A 12,024-nucleotide genomic window follows, 5' to 3' on the forward strand; every position below is an offset into this window, starting at 1 on the left:
CACAAGTCTACATACATCAACAGCTGTAGCTTACATTCGTTGCACCTTCTATCATAGGCTAGCTCATTCACTGGTCAAGGCAGACCACCATGGACATGGACATGAGCTCAACTTATCCTCACCATTGGCTCTCCTTCTCCCTCTCCAACAACTACCACCATGGCCTCCTTGAGGCCTTCTCCAACTCGTCTTCCGCTCCTCCCCTTGGTAAGATTACTTCTAATTCCTTTCATCTAGCACTAGTAAGCTAGGCATACATGCTGAGTAGTGCACTACTGGGGCGTTGTCACTGTGTGCTCATATTTCCGTGTTCTCTTCTATGTAGGAGAGGAGGGCGCCGTGGAGGAGTCACCGAAGATGGAGGACTTCCTCGGCGGTGTCGGCGGCGCGGGTGCCCCGCCGCCGCCGGCTGCGGAGGATCAGCTTGTCTGCGGCGAGCTGGGTAGCATCGCCGCCGGGTTCCTGCGCCACTACCCGACGCCCGGGACGGCGGAGAACCCCGGTGCGGTGACCGTGGCGATGGGGACGGACGTGGCAGAGTCCGATCAGGCCAGGAGGCCCGCCGAGACGTTCGGGCAGCGCACATCCATCTACCGTGGTGTCACTAGGTACATGTCCACACTCCACACACGCATGGATCGGGCTCTTTAGCCCAAGCGTGGTACTCCTATAGTCTTATCTAGTCTAGTCTCTATTGCTTCAATGAGATGTTCAAGTAGAAGCACATCTTGTTAGAGCGGTACTTTTACTTGGCATTCATGGCGATGGGCTGAAGATTAAAAGTATCTAGCACTAAGTTTTGTTCAAGTTTTGTCAATTTCATAATATTTGGATTCAGGTTTTTGTTACTTTTATGTTAGGTTGGATTCAAGTTTTTCTTAATCTCGCGTTGTTTTGGATTATTCCGGTAAATGCCTCAGGCACCGGTGGACGGGGAGATACGAGGCGCACCTGTGGGACAACAGCTGCCGCCGGGAAGGCCAAAGCCGCAAAGGCCGCCAAGGTATGTGCATGCATGTCACAGGTTTGTCCAATAAAACTGCAAAGCATGTCGATCACCAAATCACTAACATTATCACCCCTTCTTTTTTCTCAACTTTCTCTACTTGGTGATGACTGATGCATTGGTGCTACTTCATCAGTCTACTTAGGTATGTCAACTGCCACACCCAGTTTAAGCTTCACTTACATTTGGATTATTATTAAAAAGAAGCCTTTCAAACTTACTGCAAAAATGTGGGGAAAATATGTAGGAGGTTATGATAAGGAGGAGAAGGCGGCGAGAGCTTACGACCTTGCCGCACTGAAGTACTGGGGTCCGACGACCACGACGAACTTCCCAGTAAGAGCTCAAGTCAATTTAGGCCACACACATTGCTATTCCAAAAGCATGCATATGCATGGTGTATATATATACCTATATATGCTGATTGCTGATGAGGAGTGCACGTACCTGAATTCACGGTAGGTGTCCAACTACGAGAAGGAGCTGGAGGAGATGAAGTCGATGACGCGGCAAGAGTTTATCGCGTCGCTGCGCAGGTGAATAGCAGCATCCCCCAAGTCGCTCACATGCGTATCACAGGGCTCACCGACGCATCCTTTTCCACCTACACACCTCGCCGTACGCGTGCATGCACGCACAGTTGCATGTGCTTGCCCTGCTTTCCTTGGCTCTCACATGCTGACATCTTTGTGTTCCTACCTTTTTGTCAGGAAGAGCAGCGGCTTCTCACGAGGTGCCTCCATCTACAGAGGAGTGACAAGGTTAGAATCTTTCATGATTCATGACAAATTGACAATGACCATGCAAAAGAAAAATGCAGGAGTCTGAACGTAATTTGCAATTTGAACAATGAGGTAGCAGCATATAGGAGCTGTTATTTGGTCAAATCTTTGTGACAATGGATTTTTTTATATCTGACAGGCATCATCAGCACGGCCGGTGGCAGGCGAGGATCGGCCGGGTGGCCGGAAACAAGGACCTGTACCTGGGCACTTTCAGTAATATTCTTGACTGAACACTGGAATTTGAAAATCCTTGTGCACCCACTAGACCAAAGGGCTCACTGTACATGAGCTAATTTTTAAGTTGATCCATGAGAACCAAAGCCACTGAGATGGCTGACAAAACATGCTCCATTCTAACTGCTTGTGCACCACAGGCACACAGGAAGAGGCGGCCGAGGCGTACGACATCGCAGCGATCAAGTTCCGCGGGCTCAATGCCGTGACCAACTTCGACATGAGCCGCTACGACGTCGAGAGCATCCTCAACAGCGACCTGCCGGTCGGGGGCGGGGCAGCCAGTCGCGCCTCCAAGTTCCCGCTGGACTCGCTGCCACCAGCGAATGCCGGTGCAATAATCACAGGGGCGGCGTCACAGGCCATGCCGCCGTCCGAGAAGGACTACTGGTCTCTACTCGCCCTGCACTATCAGCAGCAGCAGCAGCAACAACAGCAGCAGCAGTTTCCCTCTTCTGCGTTCGAGGTCTACGGCTCCGGCGTCAACGTGGACTTCACGATGGGCACAAGCAGCTACAGCGGCAGCAACAACAGCAGCGGTGTCATGTGGGGTGCTACTACTGGTGCAATGGGACAGCCAGACAGCAGCAGCAACAAGCAGGGCAACAGCTATGCCAGTAACATTCCTTATGCTGCTGCTGCTGCTCTGGTGTCTGGATCAGCAGGCTATGAGGGCTCCACGGGCAACAATGGCACCTGGGTTACGAGTAACACGGCCGCGGCTCCCCACTTCTACAACTATCTGTTCGGAATGGAGTAGGTGAACTGACAAGCTAGCTAGCTGAAGTGAGGTGATAGGCCTAGGAAGCTAGGACTGACATGGAACTGATCCAAATTTTGGCTGCTGCATATGGCATGTACGATTGCGATGCATCCTTCTGCCATTCTTATTATTCTCTGACATAGTAATACGGTAGTACCGTAGCAGAGAACTCATGTACCATCAGCATTTCTAAATTCTAATTCGAGCTCCTTTTTAGTTACTTGGTTAGCTACAGTATGTATGTTTGAAAAATATAGCAGTCTCCATAAAAATATTTAGAATTTGTCAGGTGAATAATAGTAAGATTTAGGACATAAACAGAACATACTTGAAGTAAAATCTTGGAGCAGATGAATGTGTGCATTGGCATTAGAAAAATTGCAGTTCCAGTAATGTGTACCTACACAGGAGTAAGAGGGGATAAATATAAACAAAAATACCACAAACAGTAATGATGAGAAATCATTTCCCACATGTTCAGCAATAGTAATGATCGCTGTGAATGTGCCGCGTAATTGGAATTGAGCAAAAAAAATTGCCACAGAATCAGGATAACTATCTACTGGATTGCCAAAGGCATCTAGTCTTATCCAACACACATGATAACAATCTTCTTCAACCTCAAAGGACATGCCTTAGTCCTATCTGGTTCAGGTGTATAAATGCAAATAGATAGTGGTAAAAACTCACATGTTATAATTTATTCTCAACTAGTTGCACTAGCTTATGGCACGGTGCATCGTACTAAATGTGCCTAGAATCAGGATAACTATCTTCTGGATTGCCAAAGGCATCTAGTCTTATCCAACACACATGATAACAATCTTCTTCAGCCTCGAAGGTTATGCCTTAGTCTTATCTGGTTCAGGTGTATAAATGCAAATAGATAGTGGTAAAAACTCACATGTTATAATTTATTCTCAACTAGTTGCACCAGCTTATGGCACGGTGCATCGTACTAAATGTGCCTAGAATCAGGATAACTATCTTCTGGATTGCCAAAGGCATCTAGTCTTATCCAACACACATGATAACAATCTTCTTCAGCCTCGAAGGGTATGCCTTAGTCTTATCTGGTTCAGGTGTATAAATGCAAATAGATAGTGGTAAAAACTCACATGTTATAATTTATTCTCGACTAGTTGCACCAGTTTATGGCACGGTGCATAGTACTAAATGTGCCCTAGATATAGTGACCAAGTCACAACACAAATAGTCTATAGAAGTACGTCACAATACTGTAATAGTAGCAAATTGCAATCCAAAACCACATGGTGCACTGGTTTAATTACGCAAAAATAGCATAACACAGATAGTTGATGGGAGTATGGCACAATATCGTGATTTCTGAGTACTGCATAGTAGCCCAAACTTTCAGAATTTCATGCAAAAGTGTAAAGAAGTCACCGAATATATTTCACGTGTGCTATTCCTTTTGTCAAAAATGTATAAAGCACAATGATAGCAGATCGAAGTTGCAGGAGATTAAGGCAGCTCATCTCATTTCCACTGTAAAACAAGTATTACAACAATTAGTACATAGAGAATAAAGTGAAGAGCTCCACATGGGATCAAGGACAAGCACTCCACAACTATAAGCCGCCAACTCTAGCCAGTCTTCAAGATTCTTACTGGGATTGCACACATTTGTAGACTATCTAGTCCATGAGGGACCTAAAACTACTACTTAATTCGCTCCTTTTGATAAGCTTGCTGGAGAGACTGTTGCATGAAGACGCAACACAGGGTTAAGATTACCTCTCTGTCTCTCTCTAAGCAGTTGACCAGTCAAAAAATGAGGCAGTGAGTATCGAACTACATGTACGAACTGTTGGTCCTTGTTTCACCTTTGCCCCCATTGGACCAAACTATCTTGCTCACAACTATCAATGAACTGGAAACCACGCTACTTCACGCATGGCTGTTGTTTTTCCTTCCATCTTTCTGTACCTGTCCCCTCTCACTCTCACAAATCCTAGCATATCCCTCTTAATTTACTAGACACAACAGCCCTTTCAATGGACACACAGATAACAGGACAATCCATTGACTAGATAGCATACTTCAAGCAGTTGCTTCCAGAGGTAAAGTGAAGCTGAAGAAAAGGGAATTTACTGGCAACTTCTTGACGAGTGTAGAAGTTAAACAAATTATACTAGTAATTCTCTCCACCCATAACGGTGTGCGCTACAACTTGCAACGGTGCACAGAATTATTTACAGAGTGGCGTCAATCCAAAGGGCTAATTATATAATTTCTAACAACCACCTAGGCACCCGTTACAAGGAGCCTTGGAGAATTATATCAACGATAACGTGATATAGTGTGGACCAGGGTGCGTTAGGGTAGTTAAAAGCATGTTAGAAATATTATTTGATTCAAATTGATTGTTCTGTTTGTCATTACTGTGAGTCCTATGCAGCTACCAGCAGTCAACGAATGTGTTTTCTTCCGTAGAGTATAAAATCAGTGAAACTCATAAATTATTAAATATTTCACACATGATGCTCAACCTCTGGCTCAGATCAGCCTTTTCAACGACAAAAAATCAATATGGAAACCAGACCTTGCATTGTTTATAAAGTGAAGTTTGACCAACTGGCAACAGGCAACAAGACAAAATTAATGGCTATTTTCTAAATATCACACTTTAGGATGTCTTTTTCGACATAGCAGATTCACACCCTGAAGATTCTCTCATGAGGGCAAAAGCTTTTGTGTTCCATGCACACTCCATAAATTAAGGCAGGCAGGTGATTCCTTTTAGCTAAGAAAAAAAGATGATTGCCAAAGTGGGCCATTAGTCAAATACAACACTGTAAAAAGGTGCTTCCTTTGGTAGTATGCGGGGAGCCTTTCCCTTGGTTTTAGAAAGAGTTGTTCGGTTGCCCCTTTTTGTCATGTTTCACATTTAGAAGTTATGTCGGGCCAGCATTTCATTTGAGTTGCCATCCAACGATCATACAGGCTGTACTAAAAGGAACATATGCACCAAACTTTAGGAAACTAAAAAAATTGGACTGCTATGCTAATATGCCCAGTGCTTGTTGCATCTCTTTTCATCTAATAATTTCATTGATGTTCCGTACTTCACATGAAAAAAGAAACAATGCAAGGACAAATTAGGGAACCATATAAATTTGTTTGTACATGTTTTCATTGCATATACAGAATGGAATGAGACAGAAAACTAAATTATGAATTATTAGCGAACTGCATATAATATAACCAGGAGGTTAAGCATATTCTTTGAAACTCTGGACAAAGATTACGTTAGCGGTGCCTAGACCCAAAAGAGCATGATACAATCAATTAGGATGCCGCAGCCATAAATAATGGTTGTAATTGGGGGAAATAAAAAAATGTGTTTCCCCCCTGTCCAGTGTCTGGCAGAACGTTGGAAACTTCTCAGTGTGCACAAGCATAGAATACAAACAAAATGCACTTCCAAACCATCTGACAACTTATATGAGAGTCATTAATATGCTGGTGTTACCTTTCCATGCTGGAACCAGAAGTGAGCGAAGATACACATTTCTTAATCATGGACCTTCGAGTACCTGATGAAGACAAATTGTTACTTTAGATTAAGCAGATAGTAAACCATACAATTGGATTCACTAGAAGAATCGTAGACAGAGAGTGATGCTGTTTGATTTTTGTTATTAACCATGCAGATACCCTAAACATTTTAAAATAGAAATGATAACCATGCCGCCCATACTTAGTACTGGTTTTACTTTTTTATATGACAACAACATTACAATTGTAAAAGTGTAGTCAGGTAAGAACAAACATTTATTAACAAAGGACTAAATTATGCACCACCTGAATTTTACTGAGGTAATGTGAATGGAGTCTTATAGATAACTGGGGGCCTTTTGAAGTGAAGATCTTCTTGTCTATATGTGTATTCAAATGAAAGAATTGGACATCCTGTCAATGGTGGTATTGAAGATGAATTTAGTCTGACCGACATATAGTTGCATTGTTAAACATGTAAACTTACTTCCTCAGCAAGTTGACATAAGCATAATTAGCATAGGCAGTTCAAATTGTGACTATGTGGCTTAGTTTAGTTTCTACACGAGATGGATTTACCAGTTTGCTTGATAGAGAATCAAGGCAGTTCATCATACGTATGCAGACACTTTACTTGCACATTCAGGTGGTTCATTACTAATTGTATAGAAACTTAGGACACTCTTTAGTTTCTGATTTATGAGGTCTCTAGAAGAACTAAAACCCAATATGGTGGGCAAAGGACCAGTGAAAGGTAGACACCCCAACCATAATAGTGATATGGATTCACATTCTAAAAGTTCTTAACTTTATATTATTTTGAAGGTTCAACTATTTACAGTTAGTAAAGTCTTGGGGTTTTACTTATCTTAGTTCACTTATAACATGACAAGTTCTCTGCAACCATGTGGTTAATCAAACAAACATAGGTTGTACTAGATTTACATCTGAAATAGAAGCAAAGGCTACAAAATATCTTTAGGGGCTTGGGGTGTATAAGAGAAGTTATGTGGATAAGGAAAAAGGAATATTTAGCAGTTACTACTAGGTTCAAGTGAATTGCAATTGCTACCTGCACATATGAACATACAAAAGAGCCCTCAACTAAATTAACCATCACTAAGATCCAAACATAAGGAAAAGACTGGCAAATAAAACAACTGACAACGTTTCACGTGATAATTAAAAGACTTACATATTGACATAATTACCTAACAGTAATTCCCTCGTTATATATCCTAGGGCAAATTCTAACATGTTTTGCTGCTTAAATTACAACACATTTTCTGGTTTACCGAGTAGAACAGACTACAAAAGTTATACCGTGAAAAAAGTTTGGACAATATTCGGTTGCGAGTCTGCTGCCATGATGCCTAGGATAGTGAAGAACAGCTAAAACTCAATAGACATTAAAAAGAAGGTGTTCAGATGCCCCCCTTCTGTCGACTGAAGACTTAACATATCAATCTTCTTCCCTACATGACAGTTGCTTTTGATCTCATCTGACTTCTAAAAAGTAAAAACCGTCGACTTATCAAAATTAAACACATTATAAATAATACAACACATCGACATCAACACCAAGGAAGTCCTCAAACTCATCATTGCTATAATTTCCATTGCCGATGACACAATCATTCAAGAACATTGTTTATGACTTAACGAACAGCGCAGAAAACATTCAGGCTTTCAGAGAACTACCACAGCCTATCCCAATCTTGCTATTGAGCAAGGTACATCTTGTTTAGCATGCTCCCGAAACTCTGAACATTAAGTGTCTATTGTCTAGTGGAAAGGTGCTCATATGCTTGGCATGCTTCTATGAAAATAAGGTGCTCATATGCTACCTTAAGTGTCTAGTGGAAAGGTCGACCTTCCGTCTACTAAAGACTAAACAGACTGCCCTAATGCTCCCTTAGGTGTTCTATTGGAACTTTCCCCAAGCGAAGACTAAAAGATTGATCTGCTCTCCTATATGCCAGTAGCCTATGATCTCTGCCTTCTAAAGCATGGAGTTATCAAAGACATGATAAACAATACAGAACACCCTTCAAGTGGCCTCAGCAGCACTGCAGCAGGGAGGTCATCAAACTCATCATTGTTATCATTTCCACGGTCAGTGACACAACCTCTGACAACACTGTTTGTGACTTCAAGAATTGTTCAGAAAACATCTAGACTCTCAGAGAACTACTACAATCTGTCCCAATCTCGCTGTTGAACAGGGCATCTTGCTAGGCACGGAACTGAAACTTTGAATATTTGCCGATTTATGAGCATTTTCCTCGTCACAATTCACAACAACTCTTTTTCATACCCAGATTGCCGGGCTTCATTGATGAATCTGATGTGCATCCTACAACAGTAATACTTTATATTGAAAAATGTGCAATTCATTACTATTGAAAGTACTAACAATTTCTACATCCTAACGTGATGACCAGGTAGCTCTGGAAATATTTCGTGCAGAAGCCTTGAGGCACATTTGCGCAATTTCAAAGCAGCTAGGTTAGTTCGAAAGGTACTCAAAATTGATCCCAGCTGTAACGAACTTCGCCATCTAAACCGCCATCCTGAGCCATTCACTGACGACAAAAGCATTATCACCTCCCCTTGTATCACGGGGACAGTAGAACTGACAAGCGTACGTAGTTGCTTACCTAAACCCTAAACCCTATCGCAATCGCTAACCCTAGAAATTGCCCCCGATCCTCCCACGATCATCGCAGCGGAACAGCATTGGTTTGCCAAAAACATGACCAAAATTCACGAACTACCAGCCCGTTGCCCCGTTTTCTTGCTTCAGCCAATCTGATCGGACTACCGTAAGAGATAGATGCGGAGGAGGATTCCGGCGAACCTTGTCGAAATTGGGGGCGACTGGCGCGCTGGGGTCTAGGAGACTGGAGGCGAGGAAGGGCGCGCGCCTGCGCCTCGCGGAGGCGGAGGCCTCCAAAGTCCAAGAACGTGTCCAGTCTATCCGCAAGCCAGTCCGAAAGGTGCGTTCCTGAAATCCAAACAGACCATTGGGAGGCGAGTCGTCTCAATTAGAGATGGCAATGGACAAAGATTACATGCGGGTAAAAATCCTAATAAATGAATTTGGGTAGTATTATTTATCTATGAGTTTATGAGTTTAGATGTGCTTTTGTATCTAAATATAACGGGCATACGTATGCGGGCATAAAAAACTTACCCGTTCATACTTTATTCACGAACCCGCTCTAAGTTGTAGTCCAGCATATGACATATGTATCGAAATCCTTATATAGTCCAGCATGTATACACAAATACTTCTATATTGTTTTATTTCTATCTTATTTTTTGTCTTCTATTTCTGACTATTCTAAGTTTTTCAAGCACTATTGAATAGATGCTTCTATATTTCTTAAACATGAATACTATTGGAGTCGCAAGATCAAAAAAGGTGACCGTTGGAGACGCACGAGCTTGTAGCGACCCTTCTTTCACTGGAATATGAAGGCCTCTTATGTCGCTGGCGGGGCATACAAGCGTGCTCGCGGGGTACATGATACCGCAGACAAGGTGGGTAATATGTATGGGTACAGATTTAGGAATGAGCTCGTGGGCATAGATTTGTGTAGCCTCACTACTTATAGAACCGGTCATAGATAGCAGCTCATCACTACCGATTATGTAAGAACCGATAGTGCAAATGTATCACTACTGGTTCTTAATCTCTCGCGCTCAAACCATGATGGATCTGCTAAAAACTGGCATTGATACCGACTATCAATGTCGGTTCGTGGCTAGAACCGACACTGATACCGATTATCAGTGTCGGTTCGTGTTACAAACCGGCACTGATGTATCAGTCATCAATGCCGGTTTGTAACACGAACCGACACTGGTAATCGATATCAGTGCCAGTTCTAACCACAAACCACTAATGATGATTGCTATAGTATACCGATCCAAGTTGAAAAAAATCTAAGTACTCGCATGGCTCCTCGAACAAACCAAACTGAGCTCAACCTTATCTCTTACAAGCGTCTCTCTCTTCCTCTCATTTCTCCTCTCTCAGTCTCTGTCATCTCTCCTCTGTCTTGATATCTCGTCATGGGGAGGCGGAGGGGCTGATGGCCTGGCACTGCAGGGCGGTGCCAAAGAGCGATGGTGTGGTGACTCTACAGCGAGGCGACAGTGAGGGAGCGTTGCAAGGTGACGACGAGACAATTCTACAGCGGTGAGGTGCCTCTGCAAGCAAGGCAACGGCTGAGGCAACATTGTAGCAAGGTGATGGCGAGGCAGCTCTGCAAGCGGGGCTGACATTGAGGTACAAAGGCGGTGTAGGGACTTATGTATCAATTTGTGTTGAACTCAATGTTCAGATTTGTCTGGAACTCTATGTTGAAATCAGGGACTTGTATTAATTTTGTGTTGAAATTAATTTGTGTATCAATCTGTGCATAAGGCGGAATCTGGGACTTGTAACGATTTGTATTAAAAATCAATTTATTTTATAGTTTTAGTTCATCGTTTCTATGATCATTCAAGCTAGAATGCGAGATGCTCAGAGAGGCTCGAAGTAGCTAGTCGGAGCGACTCGGACGGCTCCGATTTTTTTTTTTTTTTGGCTCTTAGAAAAATCCATCACTGCTGGTTGGAGCCACGAACCGGCAGTGATTGGAAATTTTAGTATCAATTCCAAAACCGGCACTGATAGTCACTGACTATCAGTACTGAGTAATCAGTAGCAATTCAATACCTACCACTGATGGTGATTTTAAACAATGGCATGTTCTGTAGTAGTGCCTCTACCCACAGATTTTGTACCCGTTACCATACTAATGTCTCAATTGCAACCAAACCATAGAGTCGTGTTTGGTTTGTGGCAGCATCTTGGAAGTGATTGATTTCTCACATCAATCAATTCTGGTTGAGCAGATACGTATAAGCCACCGAGATAAGGGTGATTGGTTGCCCGTATGAACCTAATTGGCTTTTCCCAATGCATGCAAAAATACTGACATGGCATGTCCCGGCAACGATGTTCGCAAAGTCGTTCACTGCAGAGCATGGCCAGGGTTGTGCAAGTGATGCATGCGAGCTATCCTGAGTCATTGCCCATAATCTCACCCCAGTTCCCTCCTCTCACCCCATTGCTCACACCGCCCTCGTTGCTCCTCCCCGATTCTCACCCCGCCCCTGCTACTCCCTTCACCCCCATTGCTTCCCTCCCCTCGGTCTCCCTCTCCACCGAGGTCTTCTTAGATCCTCTCTATTCTGTCAGTATGGTTTCAAATCTGCTCCCCTCCCCTGGTCTGAGGTGCCCCCCTCCGGTCTCCCACTTTTCATCATTCAGTGTTTTTTCAAAGTTGGATATAGTGCATCTATCTGATGCCTGATGAGTAGGTAGTTTTTGGGGTTGAACTAGTTTGTGTCCTTTGTCAAAAAGGTACAAGGCTCGTACAGATTCCCCGGTTCAATTTACCGTGCCTCTGTCTTGGATATTTTTTTCTTACATGCTTGGTAACATGGTGACTTTGTTTCTTTAATTTGTTTGCACTATCATATTTGCACCTTTGCTTAAGAAACTAGAAGAAAGGGTATAGAAATATCAGTGCCAAGAGTAAAGGCTTCAAAATTGCTAACTTAATTAGATGCATGTCATGTGTGATCATGAAATCCTAGCTTTATCACCAGGTACAAACGGATTTTGCAGTTCATGTCAAAATCGTGCAACTAGTATA

The 12,024-nt window shown here is 43.0% G+C and overlaps 1 protein-coding gene and 1 long non-coding RNA gene across 2 annotated transcripts; one reads left to right on the forward strand and one right to left on the reverse strand.

The window, feature by feature from the left end:
* On the forward strand, positions 1-2,988 carry LOC133931200 (AP2-like ethylene-responsive transcription factor AIL5). The gene is made up of 8 exons (XM_062378036.1): positions 1-207; positions 326-608; positions 921-1,003; positions 1,143-1,342; positions 1,469-1,542; positions 1,717-1,767; positions 1,928-2,004; positions 2,166-2,988. Exons 1-8 carry the CDS (start codon positions 90-92, stop codon positions 2,783-2,785), a joined length of 1,506 nt encoding a protein of 501 aa, XP_062234020.1. The 5' UTR covers positions 1-89; the 3' UTR covers positions 2,786-2,988.
* LOC133931202 (uncharacterized) lies at positions 1,610-9,291 on the reverse strand. The gene is made up of 4 exons (XR_009911858.1): positions 9,171-9,291; positions 6,285-6,348; positions 3,117-3,188; positions 1,610-1,749 (listed from the first exon to the last, which is right to left on the reverse strand). It is a non-coding gene; the product is annotated as an uncharacterized LOC133931202 (long non-coding RNA).
* Between the last annotated feature and the right edge of the window lie 2,733 nt (positions 9,292-12,024).

The sequence above is a fragment of the Phragmites australis genome, chromosome 10 (genome assembly GCF_958298935.1).
Source record: "Phragmites australis chromosome 10, lpPhrAust1.1, whole genome shotgun sequence".
Lineage (NCBI taxonomy): Eukaryota > Viridiplantae > Streptophyta > Magnoliopsida > Poales > Poaceae > Phragmites > Phragmites australis.